The following is a 22,019-nucleotide window of genomic DNA, read 5'->3' as shown; positions in this document are numbered from 1 at the left end:
CCGGTGACGCTCGCGCGGCTGCGGCGCCATTGGCCGGGCGTGACCCGGCAGCGCTCGGCGAAGGCGGGCGGGGCGGTGACACGGCGTCACCGCGGACAGCGCTCAGCACTGCCGCCCGCCTGCGCGCTCCCGCTCGGCCCCGGCCGCCGCCAGCCCCGCGGGGGCAGCACCGACTGCTGGGGACCGGGCGGGGCCGTCACGGCGAGAGCTGGACGATTACCGCCCGGTCGAGGAAGTGCCGTGCCCTCGGGTGTCCCTGGCAGTTCGGGGTTCTGCCATACGGGGAAGCCGCACCTCAGGGAGAAAGTTGATGGGCGACAGTCACGTTATGTGAGAAGTGAGCAGCAGCATGGGTCTGCGCTGTGTAAGAGTGTGAGAAAATGAAAACAGAGACGGCTCTTTAAATCCCATCTTTTACTATTTTACTGTTACAGAATCACAGAATCAGTTATGTTGAAAAAGACTTCTGAGATAATCGGGTACAACCCATGACCAAACATCACCATGTAATCTCGGCCACGGCACCAAGTACCACAGCCAGTCCTTCCTTAAACACCTCCAGGGACAGTGACTCCACCATATCTCCCTGGACAGTCATTTCCAGTGCCTAATGACCTGTCCTGTGAAGAAACTCTTCCTACTGTTCAACCTAAACCTCCTCGGGCACGGCTTAAGCCGCCTGTCGCTGTTGTCTGGGAGACAACCTGTTGCTGGTTGTCTGGGAGAAGGGGCCAACCCCCACCTGACTACAACCGACTTTCAGGTAGAAAGGAGTTGTTCTAAGCATGCTGTAATTAACACTTTTATTATAAATAATATAAAAAGCAGTGCTGTTGGAGTTCTCCGTGGAGGCATCCCAGGATCTGTTTTGCCTTTGTTGCTGCAGCGGTGTACTCCTGTTCAGCCTGCTGTCCACTTGGACCCCCAGGTCCTTTTCCACAAGGCTGTTTCTCCTGCCACACAGGTCCGAGCCTGCACTGGGATCTGTGGGTATGTCGTCTCAAGTGCAGCACCTTGCACTTCTCTTGATGATGAATTCTGGTGTATTTATATGTTTTACTTACCATCACTAGTATCTTTTAGGTTATCCAGTAAAAAAAGTGCACTACTATTTTGTATCTGTGTGTAATTGACTTTATTGTAAATATTAAAACTTAAAAGCAATTGCTGCTGTGCATGATGACTCTTTACCCTAACAAATATCAAATGTCTTTCCACAAGCCAGGATGCTTACTGGAATGCACAGCAATCTGATTTTAGACAAATCCTCTTTATGTGTTTGTAAAGGAAGTGTATCTTAAGGACAGCATCCTTAATCCTCACTCTAGCAGATACATTATTTAGTTCTTGAGAAGAGGTCAGAGGAATTATCAAAAGCCTGTTTTTCCAGTTCAGGAGTTTCTGGTAAGGTGTTGTCAGTTCTCCTTCTTTGCCTACTGACAGGTACAGTAATAGTAAATTTGAGATTTGAAATTAAAATCCAAAATACATAAAACATAGAATAGTAACAAATTATTTAAGTGTTCAGTGTTAAAGAGAAACATAAAATATTCCTCTTAAAATCACATAACTTTTACTTTATCCTTTTACTCATATAAACTTCTTAAAAGAATAGTTTAGAGTCAAAAAATCATAATAGCTATTGCTAACTTTTGCCTTGTAAAAATAAAGGTGAAAGCCAGAATTTAGTAGATTACTTTTTCCCTTCTAGATACTAGCTCCAGGTCTATGAAACTTCATTTGTTATCATTCAGTGACTTATGCTGGATTCAGAGTTAGTTTCACTTTTTTCTTTTTTTTTTTTTTTTTTTTTCCCAGGACTTACAGGACAAGTGCCAGGCTTTTAAGAGTTCACTTAGATTTGTGTGTAGTGGTTGATATACATAAATATTTAAAATCTCTTGGAACTAAAGTTGGTGTATTTACTGTCACTGCTACCTGAGGGCAATTCATACATACTTATTGAGTTTGTTTACACATTCATTCATGTATTGCAGTGGCACTTCTGATAATACTTTCTGTTGTTGTTAGAGTAAGTAACAAAGTCAGCCACACAGCAAAGACACATAAATAGGACTTTCAAAAATCCATATGGCAGCAAAACTTGTACATTTACCTTACAACGGTGAGAACTGATATTTTGTGATGCTCTTCAAATAATGGTCTGTCAGACTACTTAAGCTTTGCATATCTGCATTTGAAAACAGACCATTATCTTTTGCATTATCCATATGAAGCCATGCCAGATTTCTCATTCTGCAAGCATGATACAAAGCATTCACTGAAACTTAGGTCGCATTTAATTTGTTGTGTTTTCTTTGGTGTTTTGTTTTGTTATTTTTTAACCACATCTCCTTTACTTAGTGGAAGGAAAAAACAATTATTTTTTTTGCCAACTCTGTGACCTTCATGTTTCTGAAGTTGCTTGAGTTCTAATTGGTTTCGTGGTTTTTTCCTCACAATTTCATTCCAGTTTTTATAGTTCAGAAATCCCTATGACCACATGAAAAGTCAAACTCCCTCTGCATACCCTATACAAAGCACAGGTGTTTATTGGCTCTGCTCTGTGGGAACACGCAGCCTCAGAATGACTGAATGGTGCCACGAACAGAATTTGCATGTTGTTTAGAGCATCCAAAGGAAGTCTTTGCAGAAGAAGTTACTGCACCCCTTGACACAGAGAGCATTATCCAGGACTTCAAATCCTTCTACCTTTATTTAGGTGACAGTGAGGGGCAGATTGATGGGTGATGTGACTGCCTGATGGAAAACTCTATATTCATGCCTTCTTGGGTTTTCTCTTAAATTAAAATTGTTCACAATTTGGCCCTGAAAATACCTATGGAAAGTATAAGACAATTTTTTTCTTTGAGATCATTTTAGTATCCTGGATACACTCACAAGTGGGGTTCTTTCTTGGTGACATGAGTGCCAGCTGCTCTGTAAGGGAGAAAAACCAAGAGCTGGCAGGGATACTGTGGCCAGCAGGGGAGGACCTTGCTAGAAAGGGCCTGTTCCACCACCACCAGCCAGGGAACAAGGCTGGCAGGGGTGGGAGCAAAGTGCAGAGCCCAGGTCATCAAGCTGATGATAAAGCAGGTCCAACATCAAGCTAAGTCAATCCTCAAGTCAGGGGCAGGATCAGGACTGGTGGGATGAGTCAGACATAGTCCAGAGATCCCCAGGCAGGTCCGTGGTGACTGGGAAGGTCTGAAATCAACATGGAAAGTTGGTGCCCTTCTAATTCCCTAGGGGGTGGGGAGAATGTGGTGTGTTGTATGTGTTGATCTGTGCATTTTCCTCTGTTCCTCCATTCAGTGTGCTCCAGGAGATGGGGGGAAAACATGAGGTTACAATTCAGATCAGCCCTGCTGCACAGAAATATTTCTGGTTTTCAGTTCTGATGTCAGTGAAGTGCCTCAGGACTTCCCCTGTTCTGCCAGAGCTATGCTTGCAAGACATTTGAAAGAGACCACACAGCATGGGTCCTGCTTTCCTTGCCCCTCATATTTTCTCTCTTGATAAGAAGCTGATCCATCATGATGATGAGCATTGTTTCTCCATGATACTGGTAAATTTTTTCCCAGTTGAGAAAATTGAACTTAAAACAGGCATAAAGTGTTAGCTTCGTACACAGCCCATTCCTACTTTATAAATCTCTTTTAAGAATATAATGAGGTCAGTATTACACAACTGACTGTTTTTTAAATGTCTGGAAAAATCAATTGAGAATGTTAATCTCCTGACCTAATTTTTTCTATTACTGCTTCATATTTCTGACTTCAAGGTCCTTGGGGTTTTGGTTCATTGGTTGTAAATTATTAATGTTATGTATATGAGAAGTAGAGAAAATACTATCTGATGTCTTTCCTTTGCAGCTCTAGACTATTATAGAGGCAGCAAGCCATCCTTCATATGGAGGTCACATCTGAAAAGCTTGTTAGTTTTCTAATTGATTTTATTTTCTTTTTCTTTTTCCAGTTAATACTACTTTTTAGGGTCCTTGGTTCCCCACCACTGAAATTTTTCAAGATACCTTTTCTGAATGAGGGACCACTAGACAAGAGGGTTACTGGATGAACAAAACTAACACAAGACAATTATTTTTGAACTGACTTGGAGATTTTGCTGCAGCATGAGAAGCTGTTCTTTCAGAAGTAAAATAACTCGTAGATTTTATACTTGCCAGAGATACCTAGTGAAATGTAAGCACCTGAGGAACATGATTTTACAAGTCTCTCGGTTTGAGAAATTCAGCTTAACGGAAATACATGAGTGTATACATGTGAATGTATTGCCATAGCCTTAGAAGTTTCTGACAGTAAGCTCTTCATCTTATCTAGCCTTATTTCATTTGTGTGATGCTGTAGAAGCTGCTGACATCCTGTCTTTTAGCTCGGCCAAGATCAGGCCCAGGCAAAGGTGTGCGGCTGCTGGGATACGCTCCACAGGCGGGAGGAAGGATGGAGCCACAGGCGGGGACGCAGAGAGACGCTTTCAGAGTTTTGGAGATGGAAAAGCTGAAGAGGGATGAAAGAAACAGCTGGCGAACAAGAGGGGGGAAAGGGCGGGTGGTGGCGCTGGGGCGGGCACAGGCTGTGGATGCTGAACGGGGACGGCGGCGCTGCCCAGGCTGGCAGGGTCTGTGCGAGCGAGCAGGGGGAGGAGGCGCCGCTGCCACGGCCCCGACTCTGCCCCGCTCCGCCCGCCGGGGCCGCCGCTCCTCGCGCGGGGCGGGGGCTGCGGGCCCGTCCCGCCCCCGTCACCAGGCGATGCTGCAGCCAAGATGGCGGCGGGCGCCGAGTGAGCGCGAGCGGGGACAGCGGCTCCGCTCCCGGCGCTCTCCCCGCCTCGGGCCGGGGCGGGCGGAGGGATGAGGCACGTTCCTGGTCCCGGCTGGTCGTCGTGAGGGGCACGGGCAGAGAGACACCATGGCAGGGATTATCAAGAAGCAGATCCTGAAGCATCTCTCCAGGTCAGTGGGGCGCGGTGCCCTGGGCAGGCTGAGAGGTGTGCAGGGCGGGGGCGGCGGCGGCGGGTGCATGTCCCGGAGAGCGGCCCCTGGGCCAGCGCAAGGCGGAGGCACCGGGCTTCGTTCTGCCCGCGGAGGATGGAGCTGGAGCCGCCTCCTCGCAGTGATTTGGAGGCGGAGGGGATGGCCGTGTGCTCGTGTGGGACTGTCCGGCGGCGACAGCTGCTTGGCTGTCCCGTGGCCCCCTCAGCCGGTGCCTGGCGGGCGGGCGGGGAGGGGGTCGGTGTGCCTGGCGCAGGAGGGAGTCATCGAGTGAGTCACCGCCGGGCTCCGGCCGCCTCCCCGCCGGGCAGACGGTGCCCGCCCCCGCTGCCCGAGGTGTGCGGGGGGAGAGGAGCGGGGAACACCCCGAACCTTGCCGTGGTTCCGAGGCGGCGGGGGGGTCACAGCAGCCGCCTCCGTTCGTTGTCTGGCCGGGGCTGAGGGAGCTTGGCCTGTGTCCTTGCAGCTCAGGTCGCGACATCCGAGCTCTTGCAGACACAGGTGAAGCCGGCCGACAAAAAAGGTGCGCCCGGGTGCACGCAGAGGGATGAAAATAAGTTCGTCGTTTTCTGCGTGACTCAAATCATGTCTAACGTGCCTCGCGGGTTAAAGCAAAAAAACCAACCAACCAAACGTACTGTAAAATTTTGTAGCTGTCAATGTCGTGCGTTTGAAAGATGGAGAAACTGCAGGAAGTACACAGTCTGATTGATACAGTTTTGAAAATCCACATCACATTTTTCTCATTTTCTAAAGGGAGGCAAAAACCTGTTAGGTATTTGATATGTCATGATACCACAGTGTTGCTAATTCTTCAGAGCTTACTTTTGCATCTTAAAACATATAACCTGAAATACTGTCCCATTTTTTGCTTATTTTTTCTGAAATGTTCTATTCTACTTTTGTGTGGTATTTCTGAAAATGTTTATAGAGGAAATCAAACCAAATGAAATGACAGATTGTCATTTGACTAATCTGTTGTTGATGCACATGGAAAACACACTTCTCATTCCAAATCCTTTGATATCTATCTACTAAACATGCTGTATGAAACAATAGCAGAACACTTTTTCTTCTTTGCCCTACTCATGAGTTGCGTAGCTGGGAATGCTGATAAAGAAATCTTGCCCTCACATGAAAATAGCTGAGCACTGTGTGAATGGAAGTGCAGTGTGAAGATGTCATCAGCCTTGAGTCAGCTTTCTAATCAGAAGTGTTCACGGAATAGCTGGATTAACAGTTCGTGTCCTGTAGTGCTATATAGCAAGCTGTATGGAAAGAGGAGTGAATTCTAGATTCTGCAGTACAGGTTAGACTCTGAAATGTAGCTGGGACCTAGGCAGCAGTAAGATGAGCTGGTTTTTGTCTAGTTTTTCAAATAAACAGCTGAGTAGATTAGAACTAAGTACTTTTTAGTGTTGACAAATCTGTGTTTGTTTTCATCTGTGTTGTGATAATGCTTACGCAACAAGGTTATGTCAAGTGATTATGACACATTTCATCACTTCTATGAAGCTTATGGGATATGTCCAACGATCTCAGGTGTCCCAGTTGAAGTTGAGGCTCACGATCCATGCAGTGTTGACAATGAAAGAGTGTGTTTGCTGCCTAAAATACAGACAGCATTATTAAGCCCCTTGTTGTGAGTGTTCCTAATCACGTGATCCGATAATGTTTTCTTCCTGCTGAACAGGTGCTTCAGTGGTTGCAGAAGTGGGTTGCTCAGGAGAACAGAATTCGAGTGACACAAGCACCTGTAAATCTCGTGGCTTTTTAAATTTCAAGAGCTCAGTTTTCAACAAAAATGATTATATTGTTTCAGGTATTCTTTAATATGCTTTATGAGAACATGATTAAGGAGCCTGATACATAAGGAATTTCCTGCAGTACAGAGTTACATTCACTTTTTACTCTGTCACTATTGGTTTCTGTTCTGCAATTTTCATAGTTCCTTGAAGCTGCTGCCTGTTTGTCATCTTCAACAAAGCAGGTATTAGTGACAGGATTGCAATCTATTGAAAGAAGTCCATATATAATAAAGGAATATGGAAAGAATTATCCTGTTAACTCAGTTTACTTTCATTTCTCATGATTGTATTTCTCTTTATGTTTGAACAAGGACAAATCTAATATGTACTTCAAAGAACAAATAGAAGATAAGAACTTGTTCCTTTAGTTATAAAGTACTTTTATTTTATGCCACAAAACACAGAACAGTTGAGGCTGGAAGGGCTCTCTGGAGGTCTTTTCCAGCTCCCTCCAAAATCATCATTGATTTGGCAGTGTTTGCCATGAAGATTGCTGCAATATCAGTTAATCACGTGTTAGCAATTTGCTGGTTTTTTAATATCTAGATACTCTATTTGCAAATCTAAAAGCATTGTGTCATTTAGTAGTGCAGTTTCCATTTAGCTGCTCACGGTGCTTTTAGATGAACTGATAATGGTCACTGATGTTGTGAAAGAGCCTTATCATTCCACATGTGTTAGCCAGGGAAAATTTTACATAGGTGTGAGTCTTTAAGTCTGAGAACACAAAGAAGAAGACAACCCAAACTGCATTTTGAAACAGTTTTGATATCTAAATTACTTTTTATCTTTGTGAAGGGTTTTACTTAGTGCTGTGTTACATCTTAAGAACAGTGAAGGTAATAAAGCCTGTTTTACTCAACTTGTAACAAACTTGTATCTTATGTCAGTATCAGGTGATGAGTTTTTTGCTTTCTAAGCCTTTTAAAATTTTTTAAAATGTCCTCTATCTTTGACATGCATTGCTCTTTTCCGAGGCTGTGGTAAAAAATGAGAAGGAGGGAAGGGGTAGGAATAAAATCCATATTATTTTGTTGCTCTTCAGATTATGTGGTGTGTGCTGTGGAATATGAAACTAAATGCAGCAGCTAAACTGTAGAGATGAGTTTGTCATTAGGAGGCTTGAATTTTTGTCAGCTCCATACTGTGTTAGGTGAGGTTTTGGTGAATGCGGATGATGGAGCGTCTTTGTTTCATAATATATGTGCCCTAAAATGAAACAAGTGTCTGGATAATGGCATCATCCTTTACAAAGATAGGAAAGACACACTGTGCCTAGGAAAAGTCTTCTCTGTAGCATTGGGATCACCTGCTCTTTCTGTGAAGGTCTTTCCCAGTGAACTGAAACTTGTGTTGTATCTTCATCTGTGCTGTTACGTATTTTCAATGGGTGAGAGATTTCAGCACCGTTTCTTGCAGGTTTTTCTGTTCAGTGCTCTGTTATGATGACAGCAGATATCCTTCAGCATTCTTTCTTTTTTCCTCAGTTAGACTTTGTGGACAACTGTATGAAACAATGGTGTTAAAGATTTCCAATAGGAGTCTAGACTGCCCTGCACAAGTTCACTATGGTGTTACTATTACACTGTCTGTGGTTATAAGGGGATTATCTCCCTGGCAGAGCTTTGAATCTTGAGTTGCTTGTATCCAAGATACAGACGGAGATCAGGTGTTACTAATACAGACTTGTATGAGGGTATTTGCAGGTGTTTTTTTTGTTTTGACTTTTAGTATCAGTGAAATTCCCTCTCTAGTTAACGAGCAGTTTGAGTCTTCTGTGTACCTGTATCATGCCTTTCTGTGAAAAACAGTTTTGTTTATCAAAATATGTCTAAGAACCATGAAGTTAAGCTTACAAACTTTGCCTCTGTGTTAAGTAGCCCCACTGAATGTGACATTCTTCATCTCAATTAGATATTAACTCTTGAGTTTGTCAATGATAGCACATAGTTCAACTTAAAAATTCCATTCTTTGTTTTTGTCTTATTTGCTATTTTCACAAAGAAAACTGTAAGGTGTTTAAAACTGTTTGGTATGGCAGAAATCCAAATTGTTTTCAGTTGTGTCATTAGTTAATGTTCCGTGTGAACTTAGACCTTTGCTTTTGCTCACCTGAAGCAACAGATGTCAGCATTCTAAGATTTCAATAGAAAAAAATTGCAGTGAATTTTGTGAGAACTGTTTTCACTTCATAGTTGGCAAATCATTGTAAAGCTTATATGAATATTGGGTTTACAAAGAATAGCATACTAATTGTGTGGAAATCAGGATCAGCTGATCCCAATATAAGCAGTGATATCCTACATGATTTGGCACAACTCCACCCTTACATGTCCTACCTAAATATTTGCCCAGAATATTGCCTGATTGGTGAGGGATATTGCCATCTCAAGAGATCTGAGGTGACTTCTTTTGGAATATACCAGTGTAACACCTTTATTTGGCTAGAATGGGCTCATTCCTTCCTGTAAGTAAATTACCAAAATAGTTTGGATGAACTTGGAAGCTTCTGCTAGTAGCAAAATAAGAGGGGTTTTTTGCTTATTTTCAGTTTTGTGTATTCCACTTCTGTGTCACTTTAGTTTTGTGGAAGTTATCTATTTCATTTAGCTAGTCAAAGAGCACAAAGTGTGTACTTTGCTACTTCTCTCTTTTCTTGTACTGATTTTACTGAGTGTATTCTGCATGACTGACTTTACTGGCTTGTGTGGTATGTGGGAAAATTGCAGAATGCAATGTAGACATAACAACCTATGTTGGTCTGAGTGAATCTGTTTTGAATCTGAATGCTTATGGAGAGTGTTAGCATTATGTCTGTCTTAAACAAATGCTGTACCTATTGATAGAACAAGCCTGAAAAACAACAGGTGGTAAAGCAGAACTGCTTGAGACAGCAGAAGACAATGAGGAGAAAGAGCAATTTAAAGTTTCGTTATTATCCTGTATCTCTTAAGTTCCCATATGTTTGAAATTCAATACTTCTAGTATTTAAGTGGAGATTTCATACCCACAGTTTTGTCTCTGTGAATGTGTTGGTAATGTTTTGATGAGCATAAAAGAATCAATAAATGTCTTTTTTTTCAAGAGAAATAAAAAACTTTCCCTTTCTTCTGTTTTTGTTAGTAGCTTCATGCATCATATTGTACTTCAAGCTTCTGTAACAGAAGCTTTTCCATAATCCAAACTGAAATTGTTGTGGTGCTTTATGAAATTATAAAGGTATTGTGGAGATAAATGAGCAATAATGTATTTTTTGGTAGAATTCTTAATAATTACATTTATTAAGAGTTGATATTAAGTCTTGTGTTACATCTCAGGGAGATCTCTGAAGCTTTCAGTATTTGACAGAATTTGACTTCTGCTTTTCAGTTTGTTTTAGATTATTTTTGCAAATGTATTATAAATCTGAATGCTGAGTCTGTTATAGGTTAGTATAAGAATTTAGACAACTCAATTCCAATTAAACATTGATAAATTTATTAAGCAAGCGATAATAAAGCAAAACAGCGCTGGGTGGCCTGGGGGGCAAGTGCCCCGCCTGAGACACACACTAAAATGTAGTAAATGCTCCTTTTATACATTTTCAAGTCCTGAGTTTTGAATGCGGCTGCGTTGAGGCTTGAGTTCGTGGCTCCTTGCTAAGTGGTCATCTGGGATTTGTCAAAGATGAAAGCTGCAGTTCTTATCAGCTGTAAATTTTACCGATACTGATACTTGTTTGTTTAGCAAGATGTCTGCAATTATTTTTACTGACACTTGCTTGATTAACAGGATGTCCATGAAACTTACCTTGTTGAATTATAACAAAAGTTCCTTATTCCCTCATACACATAAGATTTTATGAACAAAGTTAACCCTTCTATAACAGAGTCTACAAACATTGTATTTGTACAACTAAAGTTCTGCTGAAGATTTGTTGAAGTTGGACAACTCTTGTGTATACATAATAAAAATTAGTGCATTTGCACAATCAATGGAATTAAGCAGCAGCATTTTACACGTGTGGATCATTTTCTTTAAACAATTCTCAGAATAGTTTTAGTGGGAAATAAGTTTCACGTCAAAAATAACGTTGAAGATCACTGTATTCAAGTAGCTGACATGCTAGTATGAAGCATTCTCAGGGAAAGAAAGGGTATTTGAATAAAGCCTGTGAGGAATGAAATTGTCTCTTAAGTTCAAGTGATTATTGAGTATGTATGCCTTTTTTTTTTTTTTTCTACAAGGAGGTTGGATAGAGATTAGATAATTTCTGATGAAACATTAATGGAATTATAAAGGCCTACACGAAGTGATTTATTTCACAGAGTTTTTGCAAATCATGAGAATAATTGCTAACAAGTAACTCCTCAACATATCTCAGGTTTGGCTTCTTGTGGGGCAACCCAGGTTTCTCAATCCAGGAACTCATGCAGGAGTTCTGTGTATCTTTGTGGAGCTGGTGCTAACTAGGATTCAGATCTCTTCACTGTCTCCTTTCTTTGTGGGAAAAAACAGGAGAGGAAAGATCTCCAGCTCAGGCTGTGGCTTTTAGTACTTCCAGCCTCCCCTGGGTAGATATATGAGCCTTGCTGTGGGAAGAATGTCCCCAGCATGGATTTCGTGGCAGGTCTGCCATGCAGCTCTACCATATAGCTTGAGGTTACCAGAGCTTTTTTTCCCTCGTAGTTGTTTGCTGCTTCTGTTAGGAAGCAACCTTGGGATCCAGCTACCCAGGAATGTGAAAGTTATGTGGTTGCTTACTTCTGGGGCAGTTTTCATGTTGTAGTTTCTCCCATTGCTGGGGATCTAGAAACCTGAGAAAAATAATGATTTATAACTCAGTATCTGTAATTCACTTTGGTGATAAATCTCTTAAATGCTGTTCAAATATCCCAACAAACTGCCAACCAAGGGCACTGTCCAAATGCTTAGATTTTATTGCACCTAAAAGGTAGAAGTGTTGGAATTAATTATAGTTAGGCTGAGGCATCTATTCATAGTGAACAGTTAACAGAAAACTTTTTTTTTTTCTTTTTTTTTGAGAAACATATTTGCTAACATTTCATAGCCTGCAAAATCAGAATGTCACATGTGTGCATGTCTTTGTAGCACCACCCCAAATACAAAAAATAAATCCAGAAGTCCCTGTAGGATCAGGTTTCTTTAGTGTGAATTTTGAATAGCTGAGATTGAGACGTTGTGAATAGGAAAAAATTATATGGGATGAGAAATCTTAGGATAGGCAAAACAAATCTGAAAACTTGACCCTATTTAAAAATAAAATAAAACCCTCTTATACTGCATCTCTAGGCTTTCTTCCTTCTCATCTTCCAAATATACTTACTGAAAATATATCTTTGAAGCCACTTGGCTATATTATATAGATCATTTCTGCATGGTTACAATTTTCTCCATAAGCTGTTCATTTAATGGGACTGCAGTATTGTAGTATTGGACAGCAAGGGATATTCTTATGGGAATCTGGTATTTTACATAGGTCTGTTTCCTTTTGAGTTCTGTAATGTCATGATGTGTAACAAACTCTTGTAACTGCAGTTATCTTCATCTAAAACTCTCTTACATTATTGAATCACTCCTTTTTCCCTTTGAACTTGATCCCTTGTGTGTTCCCTGTGTCCCGTTCCCTGCAGCGATCCCAGATGGCTCTGGTGGAGATTGGTTTGCTGTGAATATCCTTACAACCAAAATGAGTCCCAGAAGCTTCTCAGAAGCCATGGCAACTGACCACTTACTTTCACCAGGAGTAGGGGCTTTATGTCTGAATACCTTGCCCTCAGGTAACTTCCCCTCTCCCACCTTTGTAGAGTAAATGTAAGAGGTGGTATGCATTTATATAAATTTGGGAATGAAATGAGCTCTGTGAAATATTACTTGGATTTTCACTTCTTGTTGTAACTTAAAATTTTGCAAAAAGTAATTGTTTGCTCTGCAGCTTTGCATTCTGGTTTCTTTGGGGTTTTATAAGTCCTAAACTAAATTTGCAAAACTGATTTATGAAGTAAATCAGCCATTCCGTTATAAAAATACCTTAATGTGTATTTCCTAATTGTAATCTGGGTGTTTCTCAGTATCTTTAGGCTGTTTGAATATGCTGTTCATCATTTGCACTTACTTAATTCCTTTTCATAACTCAATGTTTATTACCTCTGTGTTTACATATTTGAAGGACTGGTCAGCTTTTTACCTAGTTTACAAAATGAAACAGCTGATTTTATTTCATTTTTAAAAATCAAAATAGTTCTTAGAGCTATTGTCCTATCAAAATATCTTATTTCCATGTGAGATCTGATCAGTTAGTATTAAAAAAGATACCTCCTAATGTCACATAAATAAATGATGCAGTTTCCAAAAGGCAGATGTTGTCATATTTTTACCCTGTATCGTTATTTCTTGATTTTAAATTTCTAAAAAAATTTCTAAAATTTTTATCAAGTGACTTTTCTTTGCATTAGGTACAGAATGTTATATTTTAAGTGGAATTTAATAGTTATCAAGTATTAGCAAATTCTCAAAATGTGAAGTGTTTTTTTCCTGTCTGCAGCGTGCAAGTTGCATATAGATTGCCACATACGGTTTAATATATTAAGGATTTTATGTTATCTTGTCCTCAACATATGATTAAGGCCTGACACGTATAGGATTGACATGTTTGAAAAAAGTTCTCTGAGTTTGATCATATTGACCATTTCTATGCTTGAGGTGAAAAGACTCACGGAATACAAAAGCTAATGCTAGTCTGTGTGAGGATTTATCCTAAATGAAAGATAAATGGCTTGAACAATATTTTACTTGCAATATGATTATCATTCATGCAGTGCACAGGGCTTGGCTGTGTCTGCGCAGATCTGCTGCATGACACATAATTAGATAATAATCATTGGTGATGGCAGCTGTCTCGGTTCTGCCTGTACCCAAAAGGCAAGCAATACAGTTTTTCCAAATAGGAAGAAAATAATTTCCTATATGTGTTATCACAGAATTAACTTTATATACTATCAAGAGACTTGGTATTGATGTCAGTATTTGAGAAAGTAGGAGTGTACTAAGATGCCTTCAGGAAGTCACCTGGAGTTGAAGTCCATGCTGAAGTCCTTCCGTGTTGTGATGAAATGGAAGCAATTAGTTGGAAAGTGTCAGCAAACAGATGTACTATTCAGCACTCCACCTCCTAGGATGGGAGAGATAAGAAGGGGGGTGAAACTGCACCAGAGGTATTACACAGGTATGGATTGGTTGTTGAGCCAGGGTCCTAATTAGTGATTTCCCTGGAAAGGAAGATCTGTCTTTAGATTACGATAACTCAAAAAGCCTGATGAGTGTTAGGTGGTTCAGGTCCTGTGTTGGAGCCTTAAAAGTCCCACCTGAATCTGTAGGGTTGTATGTAGTGTTTTGGACTTGGTGTGTGAACAGGGGAATGCCCTGTCCTGCTACAGAGGGTTGGGCTGTGAGCACCTTCACAAGATGCTTTGCAGCAGATGATGCAGATCTTCTCCATGCTGGGCATCCAACAGGCCAAGGAGAGTTCTCCATTTTACACTCAGCCATCAAATACACACCTGACAATGCTGCAGAAGTTCAAGGTGTGATTAAACAGAGCATACATGCATTTGTGTGCATTTGAGTAAAGGGGTGATACCCTTCTCCTGTACAAATTGATGTTGGAGGGTATAAGAGGGTGTCAGTTGGGTATCATAGATAGTGAGGGGTGTACTTGAAAGGTCTGGTGGAGGTGTAGGAGGTGTAGTTGCTGCAGTTGGTATTGTCACTTAGGAGTCCCTTGTGACTCCCTATAGCTTGCAGAATGAGGGAAGGGTAGCCCTTGCAGTTTTTCTGCTGATAGGGGTTTCTTGGGAGAAAATGACATGGTATTTGGGAATCCATGCAGGACACAACATTGCTGATACACATTCTGGATACAGGCTGGAGGATAGCCTCTCACACCACTGGAGCTGTGTCCACTCTCATGCCTCACGTACTGGTCACCCGCTGGCTCACACTGTAGTGAGATTTTACAGTGCTGCTATGGCAGTGCTCTCTTCCCCGTGCAGAAAGTGAGAGTGCCACTGTTTGTGGGAGGATTTTTTTGTCCAGAAATATTAAAATTTATCCTCACAAGTGTTTATTTTCAATTTACTGTATATTCATAAAGAACATGTTTATGTATCAGAGTGTGTCTAATTAATCCTACTATATTGTAAACAGAAGAGGTGATGCCTTTCCCCACAAGCCCTACCACAAGTGCCTTAAGTTTTAATTTTTTTCATTCTTTTGAGCTTTTGATTTTGGCGTTGTATTCTGTCCTGATGTTTTCACAGGCATTACAATGTTGTGCAATTAGTTTCCTTTTGCTTGTGTTCAAAGGGCTCTCATTAGTTTCATGTGTGTTTTTGTTCTCATAATAAAGTAAATGAGCATCTGATTAACTCTTTGAGCTAAAAAAATAAGATGAATTGCTAATTTTTATACTAAAAATTGTAATTTTTTTCTAAAAATTAATATTTTAAGAAATGGAAATAATGTCCAAGATGAGGACATGCCATCATATTTTGTGGTGATATTTAGCACTATGTACCATTCATTCTTCTATACATAGAAGTACTTTAACCTTTATGTATCTCAGGCAGTTTTTCATCAATTGTCTCTTCTCTTCCAGCTTTATTGCCTAAAAATGTACCTTTCACTTGGAACCCAGTAGTTTCCATGAGTTGTATCTTCAGATGTTCAGTATCTTGCATCAGCAATGAGTCAGCTGTTGCTGCAAAGCCATTTGCTACTCTCTTGTGTTGCTCAAAAGGACAGTTTTCTGGGGACTTGATGAATGACTTTGATTTGAAAAAGGAAAGGTAGTTTGTAAAATTAAAACTGTATTTATGAAAACAGTTTTGCTAAGGATATCTTGTGGTATTAGCAAATCAAGTGTGTATTGCCTCAGTAACAGTAATGTCTTACTGACACAGCAAATCAGGGTGACAGAAAGCTTTGGTGAACTCAACCATGACCTTTATTGCCATTTCTCTTGCTATTGCCTTTTACTTTTCTCTGTTCTGCTTTATTCACCTCTTATACTGAGTAGTGGATATTAACACTTGGTCTGTTCCCTAGAAAAGGAGCATCAGTCACAAGTTCATGGGATGTTGTGCAGGGAAATGGCCATGTTGTCAAGGCCTCTGCTTCCAGCTTGACCCGATTTTTGTGGAGTAATGAACTCATTCTAAGGAATGGACACCAGGGTAAAAAACAAATGGCAAGCTGGGTGGAAGCTGTTTGCATGTGTCTGGTCAGAGAGAAGAATGTGTGCATGTCATGAAGTCAGTGACATTTTTAGTTCTGAGTAGTTTCACGAAAAACCTCATGGAGAATTTTTAAATGGTTTTGCCCAACAGGGATTTCTGATTGTGAAACATCATGACACAACTAAAGATTTCTAATTACTTGATATTCAGAATTACATGATTCTACACTAACTTTATTGGAATTACCTCTCTGCTTTACGTAAAAATTGTATGGTAAATATGATAGCCTGATAAGTTCTCAAAGTTTAAGCAGTTAAGCATTGCAGATTACAGTACTAAGAGAAAGTTGATCTTTAGATACAGAGATAACTTGCCAACCTCCAAAGCCTTCTCCTTAGATTTTGCTTAGCAATAAATTTTAGAAAAAGCCTCCAACACCAGAAAATTTAGGGTAATATTAACATTTTAATTAATAATAAAATTAGGAGTTAATAATATGAAAATATTAAATTGTAGATTTTATCTGAGTAACAATTATGATGGGTAACTGATGATTATTCGAGCTCATGGCAAGTTCACTGGAATTTGCAGAAGACACACAACAGTGTGTCTGTGGTATATCTCCCTGAGTGTCTGTTAGCTGAACATGAAGCACACCAGAAGGAAACGTCAAAGCACACTGGCTCAGTGGGGCACGTCCTGGTCTGGTGTACCATGGGATCCTGGAGCAATACCATTTGGAGACTAGTGGTTGTCCTAAGGACTTTTAAAATTTTTAATTCAAAGCACGATTGTACTTGTCATCTGGCTGTGCTTTCAATTTTATTCACAACGATCAGAATTCTTGCAAAGTCTAACTAACAGGTATGGTTGCCTTGTGTTTGCAACAAATAGACCAAATTCTGTTTTGTGGTTTGGTTTTTTTTTCTGTCAAAAGCCACTGTATAAAAGTAAAAGGTTTTCCTATTATATCAAGTAGTATGAAACAGCTCTAAAATGCTGGAGTTATCCAACAGACAAAACAAGAGTATATTCTGTGGAACAGATGAATTTGGAAGGAGCAGAGAATTGGCACAGATGAGTAAAGTGTTGGCATCCTCAGTGGTAAATTGGCTCTGGACAAAGCAGATGGATAAAGCAGATGTGGTTGTCATGTATTATGAAGTTACTATGGTTTTGGGGAAACACCACAGTCTCCTCAGCATCCACCCATCAGTAACATTGCAGCTCTGGAAGTGGAATGAAGAGACCTGCTACTAGAGATGTTTGTGCTACCTTCTCACAGCTCACCTGTTGCGAGTTTATTCCTGTGACTCTTGACATGAAGGGTACAGCCTTAATAGGTGGAGATCCTCTTATGTCAGTCTGTTCTGAATGAAACATCTCTTCAAGCATTTTTCCTTCTGCTGACTGCAGGAGAGGAAATAAATTCAAAGCAGTGCTCTTGAAGAATTTTTTTAAAAATATATATAGAAAAGTAATGGTCCCTGTTGAAATTTCTTTTCCTGTTGGGAGAGACTGGCTTGTATTTTGTCTGTTTGAAGGATGTTGGAAGTAGCTCAGAACTGGCTTTGCACTTCTCCTTAATGGTATTTTGATGTCTATCTTGCTGTGAAGTTTGAAAACCTGTTCCTGTAGATCCTCTGTGTTTCACTGTGCTGTGTCTGCAATTGAGACCAAGGTAACGCTTAGATCTGTCTCCATGTTGAGTGGCATTTCTGATGTGGCAGAGCAACAGGGAACTCTGAGCGGGACTTCTGTCACAGAACATGAGTCTAAGCAGACTTGTGTGTATATGTGTGTATGTAATGGCAGAATGTTTTCGCATTTGCTCTGTAAATGTGACTTTAAAATAACACCAATTAGTAATTCTTATGTTGACCCTCATCTAGAAAGTCAAGAATGAGAGATACTACCTTGCAACTGTGAACACTCAATGGCTGCTTTTTTCTTCTAGAAATTTAAATGGTCTCAGTCATATGAGACTTCTCAATGATTTCTGAGATAGGGAGCTTTATATTTTACAGTTACCGATGGGACATTTTAATGTCTCTGACAGCAGTATCGGAAGATTTTGGTGGGAAAAGTCACAAAGCATAATGCCAATAGTAGTATTTTCTGCTACCTAATCTTGTAAAATTAGACTCAATTTGTGAGCAGAAACAATTTTTCATGGCAGATTGAAAGTGTGGTTGAGTGTATCCTGTTCTTACCCTGTGGTAGAATAAAATGCTGCAGCTGTTGATTTTAGGGTAGAGTACCCATGGGTTCTGTCCTGTCCCGTTGTCTCACAAAGATGTGAACCATTTTTTAGCCCATGGATATCATTGAATTTTCAAGTGTCCACACAGTATTTTAAATACTTCATGCTGCTATGTCTGTGTATGTGTACTTCTAATTTTTGTCATTAAAATCTGTGAGTAAACCTAATTAATATTGTAAATAAAACTTCTAATTTCAAGATTTTAACTAAATATATGTAGAAAGGTACTGTTTATGACAGTGAGTTGTAGAGGTTTTGGATTTTCTTCTCCTTTTGAAAAATGAAAGAAGACTGAAATAGGTGCAATTTTACCTTATATAGCTTAAAATAAGTAGTTCAATAATTTGAATCAAGGATTTGTTATTGTGGATGATGCAAAAATTAGAAGATATAATATATTTTTGCTTATGTATTTGTAAATTGAGTTAATGAGATGAAAAAATTTAGAGGAACAAATCATTTTCATCATACCATTTCTTTCCAGGATGAAATTGTACCTAAGAATGATTGCATCTAAGATCATTTCCTCACCCCCAGACCACTGCTTAAGTTAAATTGTCACCGACATGTAGGACAGCTTTGATTGCTTTATATGTATTTACTTAAGGTGTGTGTTTGTTTTTAGGTTCACCAAAAATCTGTCACCTGACAAGATCAATTTGAGCACATTAAAGGGGGAAGGTCAGCTGACCAATTTAGAGCTGGATCAAGAGGTACTTCAAAACATGCTGGATCTTCCAACATGGCTGGCTATAAACAAGGTGTTTTGCAATAAAGCATCCATTAGGGTGAGTTTTTTATTTTGCTGGAGTGATATTTCACGAGATGTTTCTTTTCCTTCTGTCTCTAAACTTTCAAGTAACTTTGCATTAATAGAAAATTGTGATAAGTGCTTGATAAAATTTTAAAGACAAAGATGTTACCAGCAATAATTTTGTACTAATTTTTGTTTCTCATGTGATGACATGAAATACATATGGAAATGAGGAAAATAAGAAGAATTTGTTATTTTTTCTTTTTGAATAGAATTTATTCTTGCATGTTCTGAAAAGTAGGTAGAGGTAAAAGCTTGTATTTGTCCTTGGTAATTAATGCATCATATTTATTACTCTCTTTTTTTCTATGTTCTTTCTTTACTCCTCTCCCTTTATTGCTTTCCCTCCCTTTATGTTGTGTTCCCATTTTCAAAAATTCCTTTCTGTTATTCTGGTCTTTGTGGGAAATGTGGAAACATCTAAATCTAGTAGACACTGCTTTTTGGTCAGTGTGGCTTCTAATAATTGAAAGAATGTATATCATCTCTCCCACATTATACTGATGTGGGAGTAAGAAACTAAGCAGTGGCTTGTTCTTGTCAGAAGTTATGGTCTGGGCAGACATTGGCACCTCCTCAGTCTTTCAGAGAGGTTTGTTTGTGGGGTTTTTTTGTGGTGTGGGTTTTTTTGTGTGTGTTTGTTGTGTTTTGGTGTTTTGTTTTGGTGTTGGTGGTGGTTTTTTTTGTTTTCTTCTTTTTTTATTTACCCCTGATTTTTCTCAAGGTAGTGAACTTGATACCTTGTAGACATTCAGTCAGCTGCAGGTCAATAAAGCAAATGTGGATTTTCTTTCCTTTGAAAGAACAGAATGAGTAACAAGATGCTGCTTTTTATGATGCTTGACAACTCAGTATTAAAGAGACAGATGCTATTTTGTTCCTCTGTTTTTCTGATCAGTGATAAGTAGATTTTGAAGTTCTGGGTTTTTTAAGACCTAGCATGTGTGTAGACTTCCTATATGGCATTTTCAGATAAACTTGATATTTTGAAAGTAATATTATTCCAAGTTCAAAAGTTAGAAATATAATTTTTATACATAAAATGCATTCTAAACAAGTGCTTTGTTTTACTGTATTTTAAATATTTACTTTACTTTAGAATACTGTTTTTTTTCTTGCAGATACCATGGACAAAATTGAAAACACATCCCATCTCTTTGGTGAGTTCTGAAATAAGCTCCTAAACATACCATGTGTAGCAGAATCTGAAATATTTATATAGCTTTCTTGACTTGACGCTAGAAATAATTGAAAGATCAACAGGCCTTTACTAAGTGTCCTCTGGGTAGCAGCAGATCGAGACAAAATGCCTTAAGGGTTTTCTTGGTTTGTTTTCTTAATCTGTGGCTTTGGATGCCATCACTATAATGTTTGACCTTTAGCTACTTCTGTCAAGTTTTCAGTTATTATGTGTTAATTTGGGTTCACCTGAAGGGTAGTTATTTGTCCAGTTAACCCCTTTTTAAAGTTCTTGCCTGTCTATTGGAGCTGTCTTTTCTAGGGACTTCTCTATTCTGTATTCTAGGTTTGACACAGATAGCATTTACAGGGTTTCTGTAACAGCTTAGGATTCAGCCCAGATATAAAGAGAATATTAAATGTGTAAATAGGACTCAACAACAATTATAAGTAATGCTAATTATTGCATTTGTTTAATTTTGTTCTTTATTTTTAAGTATACTAAGAATTGTGTAGCACCAGAAGTACTTTACTTGATGATGACTAAAATTCTTTAAATGTATGTGCTTAAGAGTGAATATTCCTTTAACTGTCATGCTTCCCAGTCTTGGAGTGGATTTCTGAATGTGCTTGTAATTCCTTAGTTCTGAATCAGATTTAGAAAAGACATGTTGTTTTAAATATTTGCAGCATTTGCTCGTGATCCAATTGTAAGGCACTAATGTCTGTACTGCTTCTTCCTGACACCCAGAACTTAATCTGGTAATGCTGAGGTGGGATGATTCAACCTCTTGGCTCTATGATGTAACTTCCAAATTAGGAAATCAGTTTAAGCCGTGCTATTCTTAAAGATTACACACTCTGATCTGTGGAGCAAGGCGTTGTTTCCTTTGCTCCTGTTGAACTTAAATTAGAAATCTTTTAGGCTAACATAATTTTCAAGGTAACTTTTTTCACATAAAGTTTTCCTTGAACAAGTTTATTAAATTGGTAACAAAAGTTCATTTCATTCTTCAAAGGTAGAATATACTCCACCTCTTATGATTTCTTAAGGAGAGTGAATTCAGTGGCCTAAGTGTCAAACTTCAGCCCTTTGTTACATCACTGAACTTCCACTCTTTTGTGGGGGGCATGGGGGCATATTTTGCTACTGGGGGTTTAATTAAGTTGGAATAGCATCCTCTGTTTGCATAGCTTAGGAGGTGACTAGAACCCACTTGTCTAGCCAAAGGTCTTTTCACTGAGTTGCCTTTTGTGAGAATCTGTCTGTTAACATAGTGGCACATACTGTTTTCTTTATAATAATCAATTTCTGGTTTTATATGATGAACAAGATACTTTTGAGGAGTGATCTAGGATCCAAGGATGCTATGCAGAAGTTTTTACTCTATCAAAGTATGGTAGTTACAAGTGAGAAAAGACATATATCTTCATCCAGGCATTCTTTGTTACCTCTTATTTATATTATGCAAACTCCTTGAATCACTGTCCTTCCTACTGCTCTTTACACTAGTCATCTAGTGAAGGAAATTCTTAAAACTTGAAAAAGAGTGGTCAAACACCCAACAGTGTTAGGATAACAGGAGAAATCTTGGTTTCCCCCTACCATCTTCAAACTATGGGATTGGGTTTTTCTTGTTTTTTCCTCTGTTATTGTTTTGCGAGGTAAGATAATCATTGAGACAGATGAGAAAATAATTTTAAA

At 39.4% G+C, this 22,019-nt stretch overlaps 1 protein-coding gene across 4 annotated transcripts in view; it reads left to right on the top strand.

The window, feature by feature from the left end:
• The first annotated feature begins 4,766 nt into the window (after window positions 1-4,766).
• BLTP3B (bridge-like lipid transfer protein family member 3B) overlaps window positions 4,767-22,019 on the top strand; it is a 52,723-nt gene continuing 35,470 nt past the window's right edge. The window contains exons 1-4 of one of the 4 annotated variants that reach the window (XM_050323420.1): window positions 4,769-4,975; window positions 12,456-12,602; window positions 18,947-19,109; window positions 20,257-20,295. In XM_050323420.1, the coding sequence (XP_050179377.1) occupies window positions 12,580-12,602; window positions 18,947-19,109; window positions 20,257-20,295 (225 nt within the window). In that variant the 5' untranslated portion in view covers window positions 4,769-4,975; window positions 12,456-12,579. Of the gene's footprint in view, window positions 4,976-12,455; window positions 12,603-18,946; window positions 19,110-20,256; window positions 20,296-22,019 lie in introns of all 4 variants that reach the window. The other 3 variants (XR_007629899.1, XM_050323421.1, XM_050323419.1) reach the window with 3 other exon arrangements.

Source organism: Myiozetetes cayanensis, unplaced genomic scaffold (assembly GCF_022539395.1).
Source record: "Myiozetetes cayanensis isolate MyiCay16 unplaced genomic scaffold, myiCay2020 scf3, whole genome shotgun sequence".
Taxonomy (NCBI): Eukaryota; Metazoa; Chordata; class Aves; order Passeriformes; family Tyrannidae; genus Myiozetetes; species Myiozetetes cayanensis.
The sequence above is the reverse complement of the archived record's forward strand: the minus strand, read 5'-3'. Positions and strand labels throughout refer to the sequence as shown.